This window comes from Homarus americanus, unplaced genomic scaffold (assembly GCF_018991925.1).
Source record: "Homarus americanus isolate GMGI-L3 unplaced genomic scaffold, GMGI_Hamer_2.0 scaffold42643, whole genome shotgun sequence".
In the NCBI taxonomy this organism is placed as follows: Eukaryota; Metazoa; Arthropoda; class Malacostraca; order Decapoda; family Nephropidae; genus Homarus; species Homarus americanus.
The window spans coordinates 1,463,863-1,490,896 of NW_024747582.1; the positions used below are offsets into that span (position 1 = coordinate 1,463,863).

The 27,034-nt window shown below is 42.2% G+C and overlaps 1 protein-coding gene across 9 annotated transcripts in view; it reads right to left on the reverse strand.

Moving 5' to 3' along the window:
* Positions 1 to 6,574: 6,574 nt before the first annotated feature.
* LOC121879797 (microtubule-associated protein Jupiter-like) overlaps positions 6,575 to 27,034 on the reverse strand; it is a 64,909-nt gene continuing 44,449 nt past the window's right edge. For 2 of the 9 annotated variants that reach the window (XM_042386589.1, XM_042386588.1), the window contains exons 2-5: positions 16,676 to 16,744; positions 16,046 to 16,530; positions 10,069 to 10,185; positions 6,575 to 7,826 (exon numbers count right to left, since the gene is read on the reverse strand). In XM_042386589.1, the coding sequence (XP_042242523.1) occupies positions 7,711 to 7,826; positions 10,069 to 10,185; positions 16,046 to 16,530; positions 16,676 to 16,744 (787 nt within the window). In that variant the 3' untranslated portion in view covers positions 6,575 to 7,710. Of the gene's footprint in view, positions 7,827 to 10,068; positions 10,186 to 13,144; positions 13,173 to 16,045; positions 16,531 to 16,675; positions 16,745 to 20,659; positions 20,958 to 27,034 lie in introns of those variants that run through there. The other 7 variants (XM_042386594.1, XM_042386593.1, XM_042386592.1 and 4 more) reach the window with 6 other exon arrangements.

A 27,034-nucleotide genomic window follows, 5' to 3' on the forward strand; every position in this document is an offset into this window, starting at 1 on the left:
AGCACAAGAGTACATACACGACTTCAGACGACAATGACTTCATAAATATGAATAATTATCCAAGACAGTAAAGCCTCGAGAAGAACTCTTAACGCCGATCTCTAGTGATTGAATTATCAGTTTTAACATGTAACTAACAAACTACTCATAGCTAACTAGGAAAAAGACGTCTAATTGTTTTTATCAATAGTATATGGTTAAATTAAAAGATAAAATTAGTAATCTTAGTATCTATTTACAGTATCAAGACGTTTGAAGAGAAATATTTTTTGGGGGGTGTTAATTTTCATGAACTGTAGTGTTATTACTTGAATGTTGGGTATAGATATAATTTAAATGGGAAAAACTATCTCAATATTTATTAATTAAGGTCAGTTTGGATGACTCGATAGAGATAGTTTATTAATCTTAATTTATCTTAAGTTCTTACCCCCGGGTCTCATCCTCCAGGTGGAAGTTTTAAGTGATTCTAAATAACTTGTAACTTTATATAATCTATCCACTACCAGATTAAATAAAAAAAGCCTAGATTAATATCCCTCGAAAGTTACCAATTGAGTAGAAGAGCCGATGAAGTGTCATGTGTGTTTAGTGCCATATAACTAGTGCCAGTAGTGATTATTTCCCCCAAAACACATCTTTATAGCGATATCAACGATGGTGAGTATACATAGAGTATTTATATTGGATAATCACATATATTTGAGCTGTATTTCGCTTCTGTTAAACGATCAAGTAACCAATAGCAGCTCTTATCTACATAAAAAATATCCTATCAAAGAATAATAGAGAATTTACAGTAAATTTTCGTATTATTTGGTTAGATATTTTGCCTCAATAGTTTTTCATACTAAACAGTTGATTTACGTCAATTTTAATTTACCCTGTAAGTAAGAATAATGACACTTTTTTAAATAATTATTACTTTGTATCGTTTCTTTTCAGGTTAATACTAATCTAATTGCACTGTGGAGATAGGTTTGTATATATTGGAAATGAAATACAAGAAATTATTCACTACAGCTGACAGGTAACAGGTCTACACGTCCCCCCACAAGCCGTTTTAGACTATTAATTTATATCACCTGTTTAATTAGTAATCTATATACCTGGTGAATTAGTCAAATTTATATTAACTATGAACTGTTACTTTGGCAGGAAAAGTATATGTAATAATATTTGGAGTTATATAATGGAATAAATGTTCCCCTCTCAGTGGCACCATTACAATCACTCAGTAGCACCATTACAATCACTCCATCAGTAGCACCATTACAATCACTCAGTAGCACCACCACAATCACTTCCTCAGTAACACCACCACAATCACTTTCCCAGGTAGCACCACCACAATCACTTCCTCAGTAACACCACCACAATCACTTTTCCGGTAACACCACCACAATCACTTCCTCGGTAGTACCACCACAATCACCAGTTCACTTTTCCGGTAACACCACCACAATCACTTTCCCAGTAGCACCACCACAATCACTTTTCCGGCAGTACCACAGTCACTTCCTCGGCCGTGTAATCAAGTTGACTTAGTTACAACAAACATTAAATAACAGCGTCATGGAGAGAGGTATTACGTCCAACCCGTACGGAGGTCAGGGGCGCTGTGAGCTGACTGGGTCACAACTGCTTCACTGGCTCATTCTCAACTGACTCATTTACTCACGATAAACTGAAGCACCTCACTTTGAAATATTTTTCATAATAGATGATTATTCCCACAGTGTAAAGACGAGGTAGATTCTCATTGCTAAGTGAAAAAAGTTGAGAGTTTCAAGGACTACTAGTGACTAAATTGTGCATTTTTATGTGCTAAATCGAAATGTGGCTTCAAAATCCGGATTTGACCACTTCTAGCGACTTATATTTTGAGTTGAAATTCATGAAAAATTAGCAATTTTTGCATATTTTTGTTGTACATAACATTTTTTCAGGTATATTATTAGAAAGGTTTCTTGAATTTTACCAAGGTGGCCATGTCTTTCTTGCTCCTGTTCCTGGACACGAGTTCCCTACTGGCCACCTGGCCCCTGATGTATGCCTCCCTCCTCTCTTTTGAGTAAACATGTTGATGATGATGTGCCGCTTCAGTTGTCATCCCCACACACCTCTCTACTGACTGTGTGTGTGTGTGTGTGTGGGTGGGCCATGCAGGAACTTCCATTAATCTATCCAGAAAGTCCATGATTGCAGCAGTGGTGAGGGGGCAAGTCAGAGGAGGCTGTTACTCCAGAGATCCATTCAATAAGCTCCGAGAGTTTGGTGGTATCTGGGTTAACGTCAGGAGTCCTGGGTCTGACACTGCACTCTCCTTCACCTCTGATTTCCAGTATCCTTTTCACAGCTTCCCTCCTCGACTTTACTGCACAGCATGGCCTGGAGCACAGCCTCAGTGTGCAGACCAGGCTGATCTCTTCACTATTCTTACAACCTTCGTCTGACTTGTGAGCAGTTTCAGCTGGTACAGTACAGGCCTGGGACCCTCCACCTAGCTATGATTTAACTTGATCTTGACCCAGTTTGGCATATAGACTCCCACTATGAATTCCACAATTGTCGTTAGATGTTTCAGTCCATGTTTGGAAATCCACAATCTGCAGAATCTTAGAGCAGTGGTGAGCCACCTACTGTGACAGACTGGCCTAATCTCAAGGAGAGCTAGACCCTGAGTGACCTGTCCTGATCTGATGATTTTGTTGCCATATGATTGGTCTGTGCTGAGATCCTTGACTACCTCCTGAGAGAGATTGGGTAGAGGAGGACCAACAGTGATCCTCGTGAAGTTTGGGTTGATCTTCAATTCAGTGGCAGTGTCTATCATCTTCCCTTGGGGTTCCGACCACCTGTTGCTTAATGTCTTTCCATTCAGTGCAGTCACTAGGTAACTCAGCTCCCCCGTGTGCAGGTCACAGACAATGCACACCAGCTTCCTGCCGAGCTTGGCCTCCACATAATGCATTACTCCTCCCTCCCAGCCAGTATTCACATTAGTGCTGTCACCTCCTATGGCTAAAAGGATCTGGTCTGCTCCTCTCTCTTTTAGCCAGTTCACCAAATGATCAGCAATGACCTCAGCATGACTTCTCTCCCCTGTAGCTTCCTCTGGTACCAAATGTCATAAATATTTCCCACCTGGTTCATTGCACAGTGTAGTGTGTTTCTTTAATGACTCCAGGAAACTGCCTGTCAGTTCCTTCATCTTTCATCATCACTTTGGTGTCATCTATTCTCCCATCAAAGAAGATACAGGTGATGCAATTTTACCAAATCTCATCAAACTTCTTAGCCAGTTCCTTAGTCGCTCTTTCCTGGGCCCTCATCACCTTGTTGTGATCAATCACCAGTGCCGAGTCACTCTGTGATAAGACCAGCATCAATCCGGGCAGCAGTAGCAATCTCTGTAGTCTCTCTCAGCCCAGTATGATGCCTCAAGCTAGCCAGAGCTATGTTGGTGATATTATCAGTGTTATATCTCTTCTTAGTCACAGGCAAGGAAGAAGTTGTTGCTGCCTCTGACATGGAGACGTTGTACTCTTCCCCGCCTTCGCCATTGTATCTCCAGTCTCCTCCATCTCCAGTAGTGACTCCGTTCTCAACTCTTCTTCTTTCTTGGCTGTCTCCTCTACCTTCCTCTTCTTCTCTTCGGCCTTCCTTTTCTGCTGTTGTCTATACACCACTGCTTCCTATCTCCTGGTCTTAGGGCAATCAGCTATAGACCCATCTGGTGTGGCCCAACACTACCCACCTCTGATGAAGGCAAGCTCCTGTACTGGTATCATCTGCTCCTCCTTGCATCTGTAGTCAGTGTGAACCTCACAATATTTACATTACAAGTAATCTCGATCATCAGGAGGGAAAACACATATATTGACAATCAAAACTTTAGCATTTGTGACTGTAAAGCTTAGAAACCGTGTACCAAATATCACCAAAGTTGACCACACCGATCAGTGACACACTGATATACTGTCATATTTAGGTTATATGTCAAAACTTTGTGGCCAAATGAAAGTAGGTAAATGGTCTTTTCAAACAAAAAAGGCATTTCTAAGTTTCTTACATAAAATGGCATTATTTGAGTACAGTACTACTGTAGTAGTTTTTTAATTGTTGACTTTACTAAAATTGACACACCCTACATCTAAGCTGTCTCCACCACCGTCAAAACAGTGCCTTAACTTTGTTCATGATTTCCTGACATCCTCTGGTAGCAACAGTTATTGATTATACAAGGGAATGTATTGAGTTTTGGGGGAGAAATTTTCTACCTTTGCCACCATATAAAACCTCATTGAAGGCCTTAGGTACGAGGAATGGAAGTAATCAGCCACATTAATAATTGGTGGATTTTTTTGGTATTACCACTGTACATTTAAAAATTGTTTGATTTATAAATGTATGAAAAAATTATAAGATTTTCAGAAATTATTATGGATGATAATCATTGTTGGCAGAAATATGGTGAAGGAAGTAAGATATAATAATCCTTAATTTATTTCATCGGGGGCTTAAACAAAATGCTTGTATGTACTGTACTGTATCTAACTCTGGTTTATGTTTTTACAGGTTTGGGTTCAGACTTCAGTGTACAGTACAGGGTAAGTGTACACTGTCAGTTTTACAGATGTTAGGCACCATTATACTGTAATAGGGAGCAGTTTTGAAATATTCACATCTAAATTTATAAATACTTCTAAGGGTTTGAAAACACACTATACAATATTCAGTGTTACTTCGAATTAGAATATTAGATAAATTAATCTAATAAACATACTGGTTTCATTTATAATTCTACAATAAAACACACCCTGAGCCTTGCTTTGTCCGGGAGTCTATTTTATTTATATTTTTTTATTACTAACAATGCTGACCCGCCAGTACTGGAGACCTAGCGGTGGTAATGTCAGGTGCCGAGATAAATCAAGGCTTGCTTAGGTTAGGTTAGATTACAATGTTCAAGTTTAGTTAGAAGTATTACTAACACTTGAGATGTGTTTTATGGAGGCATTACAGTGATGATGGTAAGGTTTGCATTTTGTAGTACAACACAGGCAGTCCCAGAGTTACGAAATGGGATACGTTCCTAGAACCTATTTGTCGGCACAGTGTTGGTAAGGTTAGGTTAAAGCACAACCCTGCACATAAAAAATATTAATATCCCAGATGTAAATATTAATGTAAATACTGTAAATTAAGTGATGTTGAAAAATATAGAATGAAATTAATGTAAAGGGATTTTAGTTAGATTGTGATAGTGTAAATATACAGGGATACCGTTTGTAAATCAGACATTAGTAACTCGGGGACTGCCTGTATAAATGTATTTCTTTCAGGTGTTGATGTCCTGGCCCTTATGCATTTCATTCTTTTTGCCAATTTATTTCAGATGAAGTTAAAGTTTTTCTATTGTTTCAGTACCACACATGCAGGTATTTTTTTCAGATGAAGATAATACACTTTTCTTATGTACTTTTGTTTAACTTTAATGCAAAGTATATTTCAGGTGAAGGTAAAGATCAGATATGTCATTTTTTTTTATTAATTATGCTAAAAAAAAATCTCTAACTTTTTGGGATTCATATATAGTAACGAGGCTATTAGTCATGTCCCTCTATAAGCTAAGGTAGTCAATCCTGTTAACTACATGGCCATGGGGAGGGGTGGTCCACATAATTGAGCAGAGGAAGATTAACAATGTCAACCCTAATTGTGCTCAAAAAAGGTCAACTTATCTTTTAATACAACCTTACCTTCCCGTAATAGTACATAACCTAACATTTAATTAACCTATCCTACTCTTAGCAACACACATTCTAACTAATTACAGGGTACCTCACTTAGCCCTAATACAACTTGCCTTTGATCCAATCTAACTTAACCTAATCTAAACCCAACCCCACACACGTAGGAGGTATTCTTCTAAGTACAGTGGTATAATGTCATCCCAAACCCAGTTATAAATGATGGTGTCAGTGTACAGTGTTTAAATGGTGATGGGCAGCAAGTGGTGACAGAGACCTGGGAGTTGTAGTCCAATATTTTAAAGCTTATGGATATATTTACGCTCGTCTTGTAATTATGGTGTTACTTAACCTATACTGAACCAGGACGAGTTATGAAGAAATGTATTTATTATTGTTTAGTGATAAAAGTTTGAATCATTAGTAACTTTAATACTCATAAGAAATTTACCTACTGTCTACTATAGGAATATAATAAAATACTTAAATATAAATAAGGTTTCTATCTATGTTGTATTAAAGTTAGTGGCTGTTGGTGGTACAGCTGTAATGTGCATATCAATTTTATTTACTTTATCACTTCATCAATTATCTTTTATTAGCTGATAGGCCGTGAGATCAGTTCTTTGTTGTGACTGTTGTCCAGTTTTAGCACAGGAGGAAACCAGAGTAGCCAGAGAAAACCTGTCATGTTTGGTAGTGAGGATCACACTGGATAACACCCTTCTCACTTCTGACCCAGACTGTGAGAGGAACATTGGTTACCAGCTTAAGATGAAGTACCAGTCATCACAACATAATGGTTAAGAAACAACAAATAGATGATTAGATTTATTAAAATTAATACAAATGAGTTCTGCTACAGCCAAATGGAGCCAATTTTATAATGAGCTTCCCAAATTCTTAAGACCATAATTGTGAGACACTACAATTATATCATGACCCTTCTAGCAATAACAAATTCAAAAAAAATTATCACAGTTGATGGAATATCTCATAGACAATTGAAGAAGGTGCACAAGAGAAGCTGCTCACAGCTTTGTGTTAACTAAAGTGCAATTTTATATGAAATAAAACAAAATTCATCTATGACATAACTCACTGCAGATGATATATATTAAACGGATGGAACTTGAGGCACATTATTCAGTCATTAAAACTAATGAGTTACCCTCAGTCTCTAGAGAGCTTAATTTTACTTAAGAGTTAAATGGAATGGCTGTTTATTAATACAATGGCCTTACAAAACTAAACTTTCCAACCTTAGATGAACTGGATTATAAAGCAAGATGATTGAGCAAAGTATACAGTATATATATTTGGCTAATTAATGTTGAACCTTTCTGTCATTCATGTAGCAAATGAAAGCTTGATATGGCAGCCGTAATGTTGCCAGGCTAGACGACGCAGCACGCTAAACCCTTGCCTTAATAGTATAAAGGAAAGAAATAATAAGAAACCTATCAGAAAGGTCTTACTTACGCTGGGCAACAAAGACTGATAATGTGCACTGGTTTATTTATGCAATATATGTGTTCCAGCAGAAGTACATTACAACTAAGACTAACAGTTATGTGCTATGTTACGATCAGGTTATGTTCTATTACATCAAAATAACTTACAGTTCTCGCCTCCAACACACTCAAACTCTGCTATTTTACTTTGGCAATACGACGAAGAACAAAACTATACTCGAAGATAGCAATGAAAGAATCCCACGGTTACACTCTAGCCTTCATGTGTAAACAAATTAACCCCTGAATTAGAATACATGACTGCGAACATTATCGTGTGTGGTTAAATCAAGCTATATTTCCCGTTAGCAGTTGAATTAATGATGCAATACATCAAATGGATAGCCTGTGTTATCTTTCAAAATAATGTCTGCTAATGAAGTTGAGTTAGTACTGTAGTTATCCAGCAGGGGGTGGGGTGGGTAAGGGGGAGGGCAGGTTTACCACAGCTGGCTGGAGAACCCGCCTGGTGGGACACGTTGCCTCTGTTTCTGCTGGGCTTGAGGCTGCTCTGGGGTCTTCACCTCGATGATCACAGGGGCGGCGGCGGCGCTGGCTATAACACACACACATACACACATTACAAGGAGTCGGTCATTGATGTAATAGTCACAAGCACAGTACAGTATTATGTAATGTTGCAACAAGAACTCATCTAAATTATAATATTAGTTGCAACAGGATCTCGCCTAGTTAGCCATTAACATCTTAATTATAATAAAAATGCAACAGAGACATGTCTAATTAGTCATTAACACTCAAGTATCTGTCTTAATATTTAATCAAACAGGTGTCAACAAATTACTACTATTATTACTACAGTATAAACAACTTTATTAAAATTACTCTAGTTATAACATTCACACTTGAAGATTAGAGACAGTACAATACATCTCTCCACCATGACACATGCTTCTCCATACAATATAATGTAGTCCCCTCCACTTATACCCGATACAGTGGCTGGCGTGGTTTGCGAGATGTGGCAACTCTGTGGAATGCTTATCTGGCATCCTTAATCTGGGCATTTTAATACAATGTAAACAAACTCAACACTGCCACACCTCAATATTTATCAACCACTGTACCAGATTTAATTGCAGGCGATTGTACAGTACACCCAGCCAAAAATTAAATCCCGTCAGACCTCCATCCCATTCACGAACCCAAAGATTTGTGAACCCTTGAATCCAAAACATCAGACACTATTGGACCCACAGATGATGCGCTATGTGGTGTCTCAGATTCATTGGTTCACGAATCTTTGGGTTCATGGATGGGATGGAGAACCGACATGAGTTTTTGGTTGGGTGTAACAAGTCAACATTTATGGTCATTACAACTTCATATCCCTAAATAGAACCCATGAAGTGTCCTCAAACTTGCTTCCTTATGAACTTATCTTATTCACTAACATATACACAAAATATGTTAACTAACTCTTATAACATAACAGCGAAAGATGCAAAGACAACAAGAACAATTGAAAGCCTTAGTGTTTTTTTTTATTACCATATAGTATTCTACCATGGTGCTATACTATACACGATGCTGCCACCACCACCATAACCATACTAGTATCAATAAGCTCTATCCTTAAGCATCTGGTTAGAAACAAAAGCTCGAGTTATTAAGCTGGACTTAACTGTAAGGTCTGTGTGCCTGGGTTCAAGACAAAGCTCAAGTCGTATCTAAAGCTTAAGTCACCGAGTACTTCAAAGCTTAATTGTTTATTTTCTCATTACAATTAACGCTTTTGTAGCTAACGATTAAAAAATAACAAGCAAAAGAATCTAAATGCTATGAAATTTAGCAAGACTAACTCATTGACAAACTCTAATTGCTTCAGTCATTGACATTTAGTTATTTTATCAAACAACAAGCCATCAGCATTGTAAGAACCATTTATATACAAAACATGCACATTCTCTTAACTATACGCACATTACTATCAGTGAATTTATATACTGCACATGGTCTCAGAAAAGTATACACAAATATACTGTCTAGCATTTTCGCGTCAATCACTGTCCTCACTTACGGCAGAACACACGTCAAGTAAGGACAATGCTTTCGGTGTAGGACATACTAACGCAACTGCCACCCAAATCAGTAATGCAGCAAGTATATTATACAGTACACATTTCCTAGACACCCTGTATATATCCCTGCTCAAATCTCCACATCAAATTGAGTAAAAATCGAAGAAATTGGAATATGGTAATTGAACTCCACCAAGATTGTATTGGTATGAAAGAGCATGCCGAGAATTATCTATAGCTCTGACGTTTACTGTATTTCAACTAGTGTTAACGTATGGATTGACACAGACATGGGGGGGAAAGGGGTAACATGGAAATTAGTTAGGAAATGTGTACTGTATACTTTCTTCCTTAGGCACTCTGTATCTGTATTTAATTTCAAATGATTCTTTTAACCCTTTGAAAATAATGGTTTAACCCTTTGAGAATATTAGTTTAACCCTTTGAGAATATTAGTTTGACCCTTTGAGAATATTAGTTTAACCCTTTGAGAATATTAGTTTAACCCTTCAAGAATAATGGTTTAATGATTTGACAATGGTTCAACCCTTTTAATGTCGATGCTTTAAAATTTTGAGGACGATAACTTAATCCTTTGAGGACGACGGTTCAACCCTTTGAGAACAACATTTTAACCCTTTGAAGTCGATTTAACCCTTTAAGGACCCTTGTTCTATCCACTCGTCCTCTAAGGGTTAATGCACAATATGGCAACCTGGATATATTGAGGGGATGAGTGAACCCATGCCAACAGACCTTTCTTCCACATGTTACCTTTCCTCTTGTTAGGTGCAAAGCGGGGAGCATGGATGTCCCAGCACAGAACACCCACCCCCGTCACCGGGTCCCGACGAGTCCACGTCCCACAAAACACTGATAGCATGCATTGTAAAGCAAGGAGGCCAGTCTTGTTAAAAGCTACTGATTAGTCACTCATTAGGGGGGGGGGAGGGGGTGGGTTGGCATTCAGGGCACGGTGAAGGAAACGAAGTGAAAGCCAATTTTTTTTCCCCTTTTTTTTCTTCATATCCTTTTGCCTCCTAAGCTTTTGTTACAAGTTTTGGTTTTATACTAAGTACTTATAATACTAAATTAAATAACACCTGTGCAATATACCGATCCTAAATCACATGCAATGTCCATTAACATCAATTACTGTATATCTAAACTTAACGAACACAACCACAGTCTTATGAACACACACACACACACACACACACATGACCCTAAAGCTATGTTCAGGGAAGATAAGACAACATTAACCCATCAATTTGGGAGTTTAAGGTAGGTAGAGCACAAGACTAAACCATTAAGGCAAGATGGCACTTAGAAGCATGTTAATGATTAGTTATTACCTTGAACCCCACACACACACACACACACACACACCCACCCACCCTCCTTACACCTAAACAAGTAATATGACTGCTCCGTTTATCTGTACGAGTCGAGAGGATTCACACTTCACAAAAGAATTCAAAGGAGTCAAAAAGGTTCAAGTGTAACAAAAGGATTCACACAAAAGGGTTCACGTTTAACAAAAGGATTAACACAAAAGGGTTCACGTATAACAAAAGGATTCACACAAAAGGGTTCACGTGTAACAAAAGGATTCACACAAAAGGGTTCACATGTAACAAAAGGATTCACACGAGGCAAAAGGATTCGTACGAGACAATACCCTCCTGAAATTTTGCTTCTCGGTTGCCTTAATACCTCCCCCTGTCAACAGATCCAAGCTTCAAGTGTTAGTAAAGCCACAAATAAGATTCTAAATTAGAAAAAAAGGAAAACTCGGGTTAGTTCAAGATTTGTGCAATGAAAGTGAATAACTATCTATACTGTACAGATCTGTGGTTAGTCCTAGTGCAGAGATGGTAAATTTGGTGCATGTAATATATATATATATATATACCAGAATAGTTAAGACAGACACACACACAGGAATGAATTAGTACACTTCCTTAGTTATGTGACCATTACCGATATAGAAATAATCCTGAAAAAATTATGTTATGGGGATTATATATCACTACAGTACAGTATATTTTGATTTACAGTCAAACAAAATCTATCCTTACGAGATTGTTAAATATGGCAACAGAATAAATGATTTTGACAACTCTACTGAAACAACAGGGGTCAGGGTTCATTCTGAAATTCGTCGATTCAACCGGTATTTTGATCGATGTACTGTACACACGTCCTTGAAAAAGACGCCTCGCTATAATATTAACCAAATAATGTACAAAGTGTAATTTTGAGTTCACCTGAAGATTAACCACCCTTACTTTACCTAGGGAGAGGGTGGGGATGGTAGGTTAGGTTAGGTTAGGGTAGGTTGGGTTATGGTTGGTTAGGTAATGTTGCATCAGATTAGGTTAGGTCGGGTCAAATTAGCTCAGGTTATGTTTTGTTGAATTTGGGTCTGTTAAGGTTTGGTTAGATTAGCAGTAGGATGGTTAATCTTGAAATGAAATAATCTGGGGGTTAATATCAAGGTGAAATAATCTGGGGGTTAATCTCAAGCTGAAATAATCTGGGGGTTAATCTCAAGCTGAAATAATCTGGGGGTTAATCTCAAGCCGAAATAATCTGGGAGGGTGGAGGGTAATCTTCATGTAACCCCAGCATACAGATACACCACCATATTAACCTGCAGAAAATGTTAGTAAGCTGACAAGCAATAGACAAAGAGCAGTATTTTACATCATATGGTGTCAGGTGGTGCAAGATTAAGAGTGCTTTTATGCAGGTCACGCGTGTATAAGGTTAGTAAACTGCAGTATACTTGTGATAAAGAGCAATACTTCCATACTAAAGAGACACTAAGCTTGATACATTTAGTGAATTGTTCATTAATTTACACAGAAGACAGTCGGTTATCGCTATAGACCAGTAACATAGTCCACAGTAGGGTGTAAATCTGTAATGTGGCCAATGTTAGTAAAATACCACAAACAGGATGACTAAACCCTTATTTAAGAGCAAATGAGGCAAAACCTAGGAGATATATGGTTGGTTTGTCTTTGCTAAAATATTAATTGATCTTATCTCAATACTTTACTAATAATCATAACCAAATTTTGATTAGGTTAGATTTAATTGCCTATCATTGTTTTACGGCCATTTTCCAGACTGTCGTTGGTTAGGGACACCTGATGGCAAGGTGTCCCAGTTGTCATTAATTAAAGTTGCAGCAGTGCTATGGTTTTGAATGTCCTTCCTATTACCAAATGCCGTCTTAGCTAACAAATCGAGACACTAATCCTCGAGGTAATCCTGTTTGTGGCAAGTTACTCAGAGGATCAGATTACAGTAAATCCTACCTAGAACTTTGCATGTAACAGAGCCACTTTCATACCTGTGTACCAACTAAGCCCCTAGTTACTGTAATATACTGTACCTTCTGTAACTTAACACATCAATATCAGTGCTAATGAGGAAATCAAATTGCAATATAAACTTTTTTTTTCACACTTAAAAAATAAATATAAGTGAGTGCTGGTGCCAAGCTGTTCAACACTGGTTTACACGTTTAATACCACTGCCTCTACGGGACTCCAACCCACATCTCAAATGGCAGGCGAGACAGAGCTAACCTATCACTGAACCAGTCACCCACAAAGGTTCACTCGCCTCTTCTCCCGAACCACGAAGATTCAGACTCGTGAATCCGAATCATCAGTCTAAAGCTTCGGGTTCACGAGTCCAAATTTCTGGATTCGTGGAGTAACAGCAGGAGGCACGATGGGACTTTTATGGGCGACTCATCTGAGTTACATGGGTTGGAATCTGCGAGGGGAAGTAGTATTGTTTGTATATCACTCACGTCATTGTGTATCACCACTGATTGTTTGCTGCAGATGACAACATTAATGGTAAATATTATTAATTACAGAAAATATCTCTAACTATTCATAAGCTTTGAGTCCTTTCATAGCCTAAAAGATCAATAAGCAGACCTGTTTTATCGTAGAGTCAGTGGCTATGTGAATGACTTCTGACTGGTATAGTTGCTCTCCCTGCACCCCTGACCCTCTCATGCCATACCCTACCTGCACCCCCCAGGTAGCTCATGTTAGGCTCCGGTCACTTACACAACCAGTGGGTATGTGGAGGAGGGAACAATGTGTGGGTATGTGGAGAAGGGGGAACGATGTGTGGGTATGTGGAGGAGGGAACAATGTGTGGGTATGTGAAGAAGGGGGAACAATGTGCGGGTATGTGGAGGAGGGAACAATGTGTGGGTATGTGGAGAAAGGGAACAATGTGTGGGTATGTGGAAGAAGGGGAACAATGTGTAGGTATGTGAAGAAGGGGGAACAATGTGTGGGTATGTGGAGAAGAGGGAACAATGTGTGGGTATGTGGAGAAGAGGGAACAATGTGTGGGTATGTGGAGAAGAGGGAACAATGTGTGGGTATGTGGAGAAGAGGGAAAAATGTGTGGGTATGTGGAGAAGAGGGAACAATGTGTGGGTATGTGGAGAAGGGAGGAACTTTGTGAGCCCCTGCAGTAAATGGACAGGAATCCCACATATAACTACTGGGTTCATACCTCACTAAATAACTAGTAGCAAGTATATATATGTATCAGAAATCTCATTAAAACACACACACAAAATCCCACGTGATCATCTTCTACGAGGCTAGATAGGTTTCAGGGCCGGATTTAATTACCAGTCGAAGAAAGACAATTTTTACTGGCCGGAAGTTCTTATCTAATCAAATCAGGGTCGAGGAATCATCTACTGGTGTGATTTGATTTTTGATTCAAAGACCAGTGAGGTTTAAAGGAGTGTGCTCAGTCCCTTACACCAGCCCTCTCTGTGCCTACCAATCTTGAATCCCAGCCCTCTGTCCCTCTCAATCCTTCACACCTGCCCTCTCACTCCCTCACACTTGCCCTCTCACTCTTGTCACTCTTAAATCCCATCAAGGCAAGAGGGATGGAAGGAAACCAAGTCGGTACATCTTTCCCCTTGATCATAAACTGGGACCTCACCCTTCAGCCCCTCACACCTGACCTACTGTGATGAAATTGGTCACCTGTCAAAGAGAGACAAGTTTAATTAGGATATACAGTAATCACCTTGAGCATCAGACACCAGCCATCATCAGTGCAAGTATCACGTTAAGTACTTTTCATTTATGTACTTGCGGAGGGAGAGAGGTGGGGAGAGGAGGTAGGGGGGATGTCTTAGCTGCGAGTTAATCCCTTCACTATGGGGGTAATATTTAATATTTCATTTTGCAAACACCTGATGATTTTATTCAGTTCAGGAGGTCCCATACAAGGAGGTTAAGGGTTGTTAATAAAGAAATGGACCATTTACTCCACTATGCATGTTGAATGTGTTTGAAAAGGAATTCATGGAAGCCGTGCAGAGAATAGACCAACCACCCAAGCAACTAATATTTTAAGTGGTGGGTAAAAGTACTCTTATCAAAACATTATCTTGGGTAATTTATGTAAAAATACTGATAAAGTATTACCAATCACCTGGAGAAGGGTTCAGATCTCAAGAGTCTACAGAGAGGGTTTCAACACATCATGTAGCCTCGCAGGACCTTGACTCGACTGGTAAATCACACAAGACAGATGAACCCTTGATGCTGATTTGATTAGGCAAGAAGTGCTGCTTGGAGCTAAGTCATTACCTGGCCTTATATGTCTGAACAGTGTACAGTGGTGTTGAACATTTTTAATACCTGGACAAAAGCCTCTCGGACAAAATCACCTCAGAGCAAAGTAGGACAAATATCCCCTTTTGTATTAATTTTTCTCAATGTTAGGTTAGGTTTTTTGTCCTGGGGGGGAGGGGATTTTGTCTTAGTGGAATCCTATAATGAATATATTTTGAATTGTTGTCAATCTATAAATTCTATAATGTATTATTTAGTATTGCTGTAATCAATCTATCTGTTACCCTCAAGCAACACAATCAATAGCGACTATATCTAACTGGCACAGGAGATTGATTATGAGTCACACTACAAATAACACCAACTAGTCCAAGAACTCACTGGATATATTCACACATGTTCCTATCTGTCGTGATGTGTAGGATGTGGTTGTCATTGGAAGTGAAAGTTGGTCCTATTAACCTGATGGCCCATTAGGGGGTTAGTGTGGACATGGGAGCAGCGATTACTAAGCCTCAGCACACAAGGATGCAGGCAGTGTGATTGGTCGGCACTGTACTCTGTCCCCTTCGCTACCCAAACTGTAAAGTAAGGTGCCATCAACCTCATAGTGACAAGTGCTGGAGACACACTAATGCCCTCAGGTGCGTGGAAATGTTCGGTCTATTCTTTTATTTTATGAATAATGTAAACTGTACTATATTGATTAGTAAATTAATTAACAGGTCATATGCTAAGGTTAGGTTTGGTCGAGATGGGGGGTTGGTTAGGTTTGGATTAGGTTGAGCGTAGTGATACGTGTGTGTGTGTGTGTGTGTTGAAAGTAATCCCACGTAAGTTAGTGATACGTGTGTGTGTGTGTGTGTGTGTGTGTGTGTTGAAAGTAATCCCACGTAAGTGACTATCATTTAAAGAGAATATTTATGAAGTATTTTTAACAGGCACCTTGTTCACCTCGTCATGCTGACCACAAGACGATACAGAAACCTACCAAGGTATCCCACAACAGGTCTGCAATATTAACATAACTACATTTGCTATCTAATATTCCTCATTAATTATCTCTCTGGCCAATCACTGCATACCTGCCCGGGGCCCGTTGGAAGATCCATTCTGCTTTGCCATCGGCTCGTCAGCGGTAAAGATGTTGCTGCGGTAGTGGTCCCTCATTCTCCTGCTGGGGGTACTCAGGGCCGGCTCGTTCCCAAAGAGGCGGCTCTGAGTGTCGAGCTGTTTGGCCAAAGTTGGAGTGCCGACACTGTTGGAAGACCTACTGCTAGGATAGCCAGTGGAGGGAGTACCATTTGTGGGGGAGCCATGGGCGACCGACCCATTGGTGGCGACTGACCCATTGGTGGCAGCCGATGGGTTATTTTCCTTGGTGGCGGCAGCATCATCTTTCACACTCTGTGGGGTGGCCGTACCGTTTGTCTCCACTTTGGGAGTTTGTTCCTGTTTTTCTTCCTGTGGAGCTTCCTGCTGGGGGAGGGACTTGGGCCTGGGACGTGGGACATTGGTGTCATCCTCTCCGAAGACGATGGACGACCCACCACCGGGAGGCTTCAACACCCTGCCGAGGCGAGAAAACATTAGCATCCACAACAAATGATTTATCAATTATTATTTACCACCAGAGGTTAAAAACTTAATCTTAATTACCTTAAAGTATTATATATCATTCAAGAAACAATTATACATAAAATAACTAAACTTGCCTAACGGTTAGGTTCTCGGGGCTAACATCATCATTGAGTTTAGTCTGGCCACCAGGGGGATGGTTCACTCTGTAAGGTGTTGGGAGGGGTTGTACCATCATCACTAGTCAAAACTCATCCATTACATACATACCACACACTTCACATTCATCTTTCAGTACACACACACACACACACCAACTATAATAATCATGAAATTACAGACACTTCCCCTTAAAAATATTACACTATTCTTTACAAGCCAGAACAAAATTATAATCTTTCAGTTAATATATCTAAAGTGAGAAAGTGGTAGGATACGAATTATCATATTCAGATGACCTACTTACCCACTGAACCTTGACAATGACCAATGACCATTACTTGCCACTAACACCCTACAAGATACCTAGAGCAACGCCCATATTTATCTATCTAAAACTTCAACCCACATTTATCTAGTAACAAACCTTACAGTAAAAGTAAAGACACAACACAAACATCACCCACATAGCGAGATAGTGTTGTGGTGTGGCCTCATGACACCCACACTTACGACCACATGTCCAAGTTAGGTAAGCTGCCGCCACCTCCTCCACTACCACCACACGCACCGCCACAGTTCTACACCTGTTTATAAAGTGGCTTGATGTTTGTGTTTACATGCGTCCCTGCACGTCTAATCAAACACCATTATTTGTTTATAATACGAGAAGAGGAGGATACCATATAGCCAATCCAACGCCATTTATACTAAAATAAATAGAAAACACGTGATAATCTAGCTATTTCTATTTCAAGTTGCGTAATTTCCTCAAGGGACTATGTCAATTCCACGAACATTACCCAAGCACAATTTAAATCCACCAATCACTTATGGTATTTTCAACCTAAGTGAACAACACAATAAGACACAATGTTGCTTGTGTTCAATAAGTCAAGACCGTCATTGATATCATAGAGGTCAATTCAGCCATTTGATATGATAAGTGTGTTTGAGTGAGTGTGTTTGAGTGAGTGTGTGAGTGAGAGTGAGTGAGTGAGTGTGTGTGTTGCCGTCGCCATAAACATTCTGCCATCTAACATGTCTGTCTGTCTGTGTCTGTCATCACTAGCCCAAACCTAACCTACATACCTACTCTCTGAATCTGATAGGCAACCTTCCAGAATCTTCTCTCATTCTCGTAGGCAGATATTTATGGCTCGTGTAGGTGGTGGGGTGTACCATAGCAGAACACCTGAATATGTTACCTCGGTCAGAGATAGAAGGAAGAATGTGTGAATGAAGAATGAATAAGAATGGAAATAGTAATGGAGAATGAATGGATGGATGTGTGAAGGAATAGGGAATGAAGAAAGAATGAATGTGTGAAAATTGAAATAACTAAAGGAAATTAGGAATGATAGCGAATGGAGAGGAATGTGCATGTGCGTGCGTGCGTGCGTGCGTGCGTGCGTGCGTGCGTGTGTGTGTGTGTGTGTGTGCACTTAAGGGAGGGGCCATGTATACGTGCATTATGCCAGGTCTGTTCATTAATCCCCTGGTAACTCCCCCTCTTCACAACAATGGCAAGGCGTGGTACATAGTTCTTCATTGAGAGACCCATTACACACATCCCCTCCCTCTCTCCCTTCCTTCCTTCCTCTTCCGTGATTCTTCCTCCCCCTTTCTTTCTCTTTTTCCTGAGCACCCAACTTCCCTCCCTCGTTTCTTCCTTTCCTTCATCCTTTCTCCCTTTCGCACACTAAAACCATCCTTTCCACTCTCCCTTCGTGCTCTCTTCCCTCCCTCCCTCTCTCTCTCCGTGCTCTCTTCCTTCCCTCTCTCTCTCATGCTCTCTTCCCTCCCTCCCCATCTCTCTCTCCTCCCTCCCTCCCTCTCTGCTCTCCCCTCTCCATGCTCTCCTCCCTCCCTCCCCTCCCCATGCTCTCCTCCCTCCCCCTCCTCCCATGCTCTCCCTCCTCCCCTCTCTCTGCTCTCTCCCTCCTCCCTCTCATGCTCTCTTCCCTCCCTCCCTCTCTCCATGCTCTCATGCTCTCTTCCCTCCTCTCCTGCTCTCCTCTCTCTTCCCCTCTCTCCATGCTCTCTTCCCTCCCTCCCTCTCTCCATGCTCTCTTCCCTCCCTCTCTCTCTCTCTTCCCTCCCCTCCCTCCCTCTCCATGCTCTCTTCCCTCCCTCCCTCCCCTCTCCATGCTCTCTTCCCTCCCTCCCTCTCTCCATGCTCTCCTCCCTCCCTCCATGCTCTCTTCCCTCCCTCCCTCTCCATGCTCTCTTCCCTCCCTCCCCCTCTCTTCCCTCCTCCTCCCTCCATCCATGCTCTCTTCCTCCTCCCTCTCATGCTCTCTTCCCTCCCCTCCCTCCCCTCCCTCCATGCTCTCTTCCCTCCTCCCTCTCTCCATGCTCTCTTCCCTCCCTCACCCCCCACTTCCTGGTTTAAGCATCATTAAGGGAACAATCTGACGCGACAAGCCCGAGCTGAATAAATAATTAATCCCCTTATGTAGCCAAAATACACCACCATTAAATACCAAATAATACACAAATACAATAATACACCATTAAATACATAAAATGAACACAAATACAAATAATACAAAATATTTTAAAGAAAAGTATCGAACAATCTGTCATAAAGCATTTAAATTCCATCTTGAATACGCTTCCTCATATCAACAGATCAATAATAAAATAAAACAATATTAATAAAATAATAATACAATAATAAACAGGAAACATGACAATAATGCAGAAGAAAATAATTATGTGGAAAGCAAAACCCGCCACCGTGAACGGTTAGAACGCGTCACCACCTCACCCCACCCGGTCAGGCACTCCCGGGAGGAATTTAATTTAGTTTTGGAATTTTAACTCCAACGGTTTCACTGATTTCACGCTATTTTGACCTCTAGAATAACTGAAATATTAACTAACTCAAAGTAACACACCAAACTACTAAACTAACACGAATTAACACAACAAACTAATACTGTAATGCCATACCACGAATCAAAAGACCTATTTTTACCTATTGAATTTAAAAAGGTTACATAAAAATACAGCACATATTTAATACACCAGAATACAGTACTGTAACACCACTAAAAATGTGTAATTAACCAAATGTAACCAAATATTACAGAAAAATAGTTAGATTAGGTAAGTTTGGTTGGTTGGATGTACATCTAATTTATATACATCCGATATATGTTTTTAATACATTCACTCCTACATCACCCACCATGAATAATAAATATATACATTTATACATTTAATTTATATACATCGTCATACATTTACTCATACACATTGACTTAGTGACTGTCGAAGGGGTTATATCAGGGGTTCAAAGTTACTATACGATGTTTATAGAACCTGTGTTTATATAATGTTTGTGGCTAATATCAGTAATGTTTGGATCTTTGAAATTAAACACAGGAATTCAGATGTTTAGTAGATTTATCACCTGAACATTAGAATATTTGGTGAATGGCGTGTAAATATATTTGTAACGTCCACACAGATACACACATGGCAGACAAACAGATATTCATATTATGGTTGGCCCCCGTGTAGCGAGAATGGCCGGTCCAAGGGCCACCTAGGACGTGAATTTGTTTAAGGTGTAGAAGCTGTCGCCAACACAACAACCACACCCTAACTTAACGAGCTGCATGACCCAGTGTCAAGGAATAGTCCGAGAAGACCGGACAACTCGCTAACTGCACTGGCTAACCATTACACAAGAACACGATCTGCAATTCGATTAACATCTAGGTCCCCAATCACTGCTGGGTAGACAGAGGCAAATTGTGTCAAGAAACGTGCCCATAGTTTCACCCTGCCCGGGGATCGAACCCGGGTCGTCTTGCTTGCGAAGCGTGCATGCTGACCATTACACCACAGGTTGCCTACAGACAGACAGACAGACAGACATACACAAGATCAGAAGCCATATTTGAACCCCATGATATAAGCCATTGCAAACCATCCACTCAAATCTCTACCTGACCATGTTGACTACAATATAACACCACTTTAGTTATAGTCTAGCACGTAATAGTTTCCTTTTAGTTAGATCACACCTCTCAATATTTTTTTATTTGGGTGGGGGAGGAGGAGGAGGCCCAAATTATTAAAAAAATATTGAAGTGTTTGTTTTAATTTCTATTTTTTTATCTCTTCATAGAAAATGGAGGTTTGCGTCACTTTCCAGAGAGATCTTTTCTACGTAGGAAGTCTCGACACAGACAAGGCTTCCCAACACGTCCACACGCACTTAACGCTCACCACACACTGAGCTCTGGGCTGCCTCTTGTCACACACACTGAGCATTGGCAACCCACACTAAACCAGAAAACTTCCTATACAGTTATTCCCCACTTTCCTATACCACATATCACTACCATATACATTCATATACCACCATATACACCCCCTTAACACTATACCAGATGGTAATGTATATAGATATATTATAAAGAATGTATATAGGGGTTTATAAAGGGGTTTGGTGGTAGTGACTCACGCTAACGTCTTCACATGAACGGTCATAATAATCACAGAGACAGACATTCCTGGGTCACCCGTCATGCACGCCTGTTGCTGGTTGACAATTTATATTAATTTATATATATACACATGCTGAGTTGACTGTATGCTTGGGTATTTTACTGAACATCTATCTGTCTACCTATATACCTGTACAACTGTGTGTCTGTCAACTGTATCTGTCTACCAATCTATCCATCGGTCTGTCTGTCTGTCTACCTATCTTATCTAACTGTACACCTGTCTATCTATCTATCCGTCTGTCTGTCTGTCTGTCTGTCAAGGACGTGGCAAGGTCTTCACTATGACCACCCCAGACTGTCAAACACATAAGCCTGTCATATGCCAGACTGTGTTCATTAGTGATGGACGGACGGACGGACGGACGGACACACACACACACACACACACACACACACACCTGGGCTACTGATTTCATTATACCATTAGTGTGTGTGGGGGAGGAGGCACGTGTATGTGGTGCAGGTAGGTCTGTATGTAGGCAGGCAGGTGTGTGTATAACAGTTATGTAAAACAGGTGTATTTGTGTAGGCAGGTGTGTAGAACAGGTGTGTGGTATGTGTGTGTGTGTTTGGGTCGTTCACACGGCCTCAACTAACATCCCGTGAGGACAAACTGGTTTTAATACAAGAATAACTCACTTCAGGGTTACATTCTGGTGTCAGTAGTTATTAAGAAACCGTAAATTATTCCTGTAATTATTATCAGTTTCCTTCGTTATTATTCACTTTTGTTTACAGTTTAATAATAATAATAATAATTTACACTATTCTTGTTTACCACTATTACCACCAACTACTATCTAGCTACCACCATCATCATCTACCACCATTACCATCACCACCATCTCTATCAACCACTATCTCTAACTCACTACAACCAAGCGGACCATCTCCAGTAACCATCATCTACCACCATCACCAGCAACCACCACCTACCATCATCTACCACCATCTCCAGTAACCACCATCTACTACCATCTCAACAACCATCTCATCTCAGCAACCACCATCTACCACCACCATCTCCAGCAACCACCATCTCCAGCAACCACCATCTACCACCACCATCTCCAGCCACAGCAACCACCATCTACCACCCTCCTTAGCCACCATCTACCACCATCTCCAGCAACCACCATCTACCTGCATCTCCAGCAACCACCATCTACCACCACCATCTCCAGCAGCCATCTACCACCACCATCTCCAGCAACCACCATCTACCACCACCATCTCCAGCAACCACCATCTACCACCACCATCTCCAGCAACCACCATCTACCACCACCATCTCCAGCAACACCATCTACCACCATCTCAGCAACCACCATCTACCATCTCCAGCAGCACCATCTACCACCACCATCTCCATCTACCACCACCATCTCAGCAACCACCATCTACCACCACCATCTCCACAACCACCATCTACCACCACCATCAGCAACCTACTCTCCATCAGCCACCATCTCAACCACCATCTCCATCAACCACCATCTACCCATCTCCATCAACCACCATCAGCCACCATCTCCATCAACCACCACCATAGAACACCGACCTCATTGAACCTTCCAGCCACCACCCCTCCCCCTCGTCTCGCTAACTTCCTCACCACAACTCTCCTCACACACTCTCCTACATTACACCTTCACTACATTTAAACACTTAACGCACACTACCTTCCCCACACACACGAGAATAAAAACAAACTTGTTAAATTCGAAACAACATAGTTGGCTGCTCTATTCATACATGTTAAAAATAATACCCCGTCGATTCAGCAGTACCACGACCACTGTAAACAAACTATGACGTATATCTCACCAACCGTACTCAACACAAACCCTTCTCCAACACACCCCCTCACCACCCCTCCTTTCACCTCATCTTCTCCCGACGTGACCTGCACTATCACCCCCACCCCACCCCCCACGTGACAAATGACACCCGCATGACAGTTTGCCTTGACACTCAAAACTGTCACAGTCCCAAGATGTTTTTCGACATACCACACGTGTTCTGATCGTCTTACCAGGCAGGCCGTGGAACTCAGGTGACTGGTATGGTGGGTCCCGGTTCTGATGGGTCCCGGTTCTGATCGGCCCGTTTTAACAAGTTCCAGTTCTAATAGGTCCCAGTTTTAACAAGTCCCAGTTCTAATAGGTCCCAGTTTTAACAAGTCTCAGTTCTAAAAGGTCCCAGTTTTAACAAGTCCCAGTTCTAATAGGTCCCAGTTTAACAAGTCCCAGTTCTAATAGGTCCCAGTTCTAGTGGTGAACGGAGGAAGGGTAGAGAGGAGGAGGAGGAGGAGGAAGGAAGAGAGTGTCTAGCGCATGACCAAACGGACCAGCATCAGGAGAGAGAGAAAGAGAGGGACAGAAAGAAAGCAAGAAAGAGCAGAGAGAGCAAGAGAGCAAGAGCCTCCCTGTAACGACCCGCCTCATTCTCCAATAACAGGTCTTTGTTTACCTACACTCAGGGTTCCCACACAACTGAATATTGATGACTTTTAAACTGTCTTGTGACCTGATATTCTGTGGTGTACGAACCCGATGCTAGAAGTGATAGTAGTAGTGATGATAGTAGTAGTAGTAGTAGTAGTAGTAATAGAAATAGAATTAGTAATAAAATGATGGTAGTAATAGCAATAATAGTAGTAGTAGTATTCTATCTGTCATTAATTATTATTATCATTTTTAGTCATTATTATTTACTAATACTATTATTATTATTATTATTATTATTATTCACTCTAAACTACGTTGTTCTATTCATGTTAATTTAGCGCCATTACTACACGTAGCCAACACCGGCCAATTAATAGAAAACACATGTACACAGGTAGCTTAAGTGAGCCAGTTAGATACGTTCTCACATCTCCGATAGATTTAACCCTTGAGTACGATGGTTTAACCCCGAGTACGATGGTTTAACCCCCTGAGTACGATGGTTTAACCCCCTGAGTACGATGGTTTAACCCCCTGAGTACGGTCTTAACCCCTTAAATACGATAATTTAACCACTTGAGTACGATTAAATTCCTCGAGTACAATAATTTAATCTCTTGAGTACGATGGCTTTACCCCCGATTACGATTTTAACCCCGAGTACTACAATAACTTGACCCTTATAGTTCATGAGAGAGAGAGAGAGAGAGAGAGAGAGATTCTAGCATCACGTAACGTGTTTAAATTGGGATGAAAGTTGGAAAACACACACACACACACACACACGATTTAGACCAACGTGTAAATCTTTTAGAAATCGTGTGTGTGTGTGTGTGTGGTCAGAGGTAATGTGTTAGGTCAGGTTATATTAGATTAGGTTAAGTTAGGTTAGCTTAGGTAAGGTTAAATTAGGCTAGGTTGGGGTCCACAAGGACTTGGGGCCTAGTAGGACTGTGGGGCCCCCTAGAGCACACAGGTAAGGTTCGTGTTGACGTAATGCAGCTCTAGACAGGTAAGCTCAGTAAGCGGGGTTTATACCTTAGCCTAGGCCGCCAGGTAAGCTTCCGGAATACCTGTACAATCTACTTTACATAAGGGTGGGGTGGGGGAGGGGTTGTGGTAGGTGGTAGGGGTTGTGGCAGGGGTGGGTAGGGCTGTTGTAGGTGGGTAGGGCTGTGTGGTAGGTGGGTGGGCAGGGCTGTGGTAGGTGGGTAGGGCTGTGGTAGGTGGGTAGCTGTGGTAGGTGGGGTAGGGCTGTGTGGTAGGGCTGTGGGTAGTGGGTAGGGCTGTGGTAGGTGGGTAGGGCTGTGGTAGGTGGTAGGGCTGTGGTGGTGGTAGGGCTGTGTGGTGGGTGGGTAGCTGTGGTGGGTGGCAGGGTTGGTGGGTGGGTAGGGGCTGTGGTGGGTGGGAGGGCTGGTGGTGGTAGGGGTAGGGTGGGGTGGGTGGGTTGTGGTAGGTGGGTGGAGGGTGGGTTGAGGGTGGGTGGAGAGGGGTGGGTGGTGGTGGAGGGAGGGGTGGCTGGTGGAGGGGTGGGTTGTGGTAGTGGAGAAGGGGGGTGGGTTGTGGTAGTGGGAGAGGAGGGGTGGGTTGTGTGGTAGGGAGGGTTGGTTGCGGTAGGTGGGAGGGGTGGCTTGGGAGGGAGGGGTGGGTTGTGGGAGGAGGGGTGGGCTGTGTAGGTGGGTAGGGTGGGTTGTGGTAGGTGGGTAGGGGTGGTGGAGGGGAGGTGGGTTGTGGTAGGTGGGTGGGGGAGGGGTGGAGAAGGTGTGTGTGTGTGTGTGTCGATATTTGAGAGGTCGAGTCACCATCTTGAGACAGACAGGAGAGAGAGAGAGAGAGAGAGAGAGAGAGAGAGAGAGAGAGAGAGAGGAGAGAGAGAGAGAGAGAGAGAGTCCTTTCATTCCTCCCTCCTCCGTTCCCCCCCTCTCATGCGTGTCATGTCTCCCCTCCCCAACAGCATCATCATCCGCATGTGCCTTCCCCCTCCATCCTTCCGGCAAAGTCACGTCCTAGCTCCTCCCTATTATTCTCCTCCTCCTCCTCCTTCCTTATTCTTCCTTCACCTCTACTCCTCCTCATTATTATTCTTGCTTCTTCTCTCATACCCTTCATCACTCTCCTCCTCCTCCTCCTCCTCCTCCTTTCCTCCTCCTCCTTCTCTCCTCCTCCTCCTCCTCCTCCTCCCTTCTTCTCCTCCTCCTCCTCCCTTCTTTCCTCCTCCAGTAGTGATGACGAAGCTCTTATTGTTCAGTAACAACTCAAACATTTATTACCTGACGAGAAAAATGTTTAGTGTTCCAATTATTGTTTAGACGAACGTGACTAATGTTTAGTCAGATGTTTAACTTGAACGTGACTCTACAATGTTTAAAACCTTGAACGTGGCAGTCTAGTAATTAAGCCAACGTGGTAATTGATGTTTATTTCCGGCGATGTGTGTGTGTGTGTGTGTGTCATCAAGGTTAAAATTCAATGTCATTAATCTCCGAACACCTGAATCTGATTTTCACACTTGTAGTGGTGGTAGGTAGAGGTGGTGGTGGTGGGTAGAGGAGGAGGTGGTGGTGGTGGTGGTGGGTAGAGGTGGTGGGTAGAGGTGGTGGGTAGAGGTGGTGGTGGTGGGTAGAGGTGGTGGTAGGTGGAGGTGGTGGTAGGGTGGTGGGTAGAGGTGGTGGTGGTGGTGGGTAGAGGTGGTGGTGGTGGTGGGTAGAGGTGGTGGTGGTGGGTAGAGGTGGTGGTGGGTAGAGGTGGTGGTGGTGGTAGAGGTGGTGGTGGTGGTGGTGGGTGAGGTGGATGGTGGTGGTGGTAGAGGTGGTGGTGGTGGGTAGAGGTGGTGGTGGTGGCAGAGGTGGTGGTGGTGGGTAGAGGTGGGTGGTGGTGGGTAGAGGTGGTGGTGGTGGGTAGAGGTGGTGGTGGTGGTGGTGGTGGTGGTGGGTAGAGGTGGTGGTGGTAGAGGTGGTGGTGGGTGGTGGTAGAGGTGGTGGTGGGGTAGAGGTGGTGGTGGTGGTGGGTAGAGGTGGTGGTGGTGGTGGTAGAGGTAGTGGTGGTGGTGGGTAGAGGTGGTGGTGGTGGTGGTGGTGGCAGAGGTGGTGGTGGTGGTGGGTAGAGGTGGTGGTGGTGGTGGGTAGAGGTGGTGGTGGTGGTGGGTAGAGGTGGTGGTGGTGGTGGGGTAGAGGTGGTGGTGGTGGGGGTGGGAGGTGGGTGGTGGTGGGTGAGAGGTGGTGGTGGTGGTGGTGGTGGGTAGAGGTGGTGGTGGTGGTGGGTAGAGGTGGTGGTGGTGGTGGGTAGAGGTGGTGGTAGGTGGTGGGGTAGAGGTGGTGGTGGTGGTGGTGGCAGAGGTGGTGGTGGTGGTGGGTAGAGG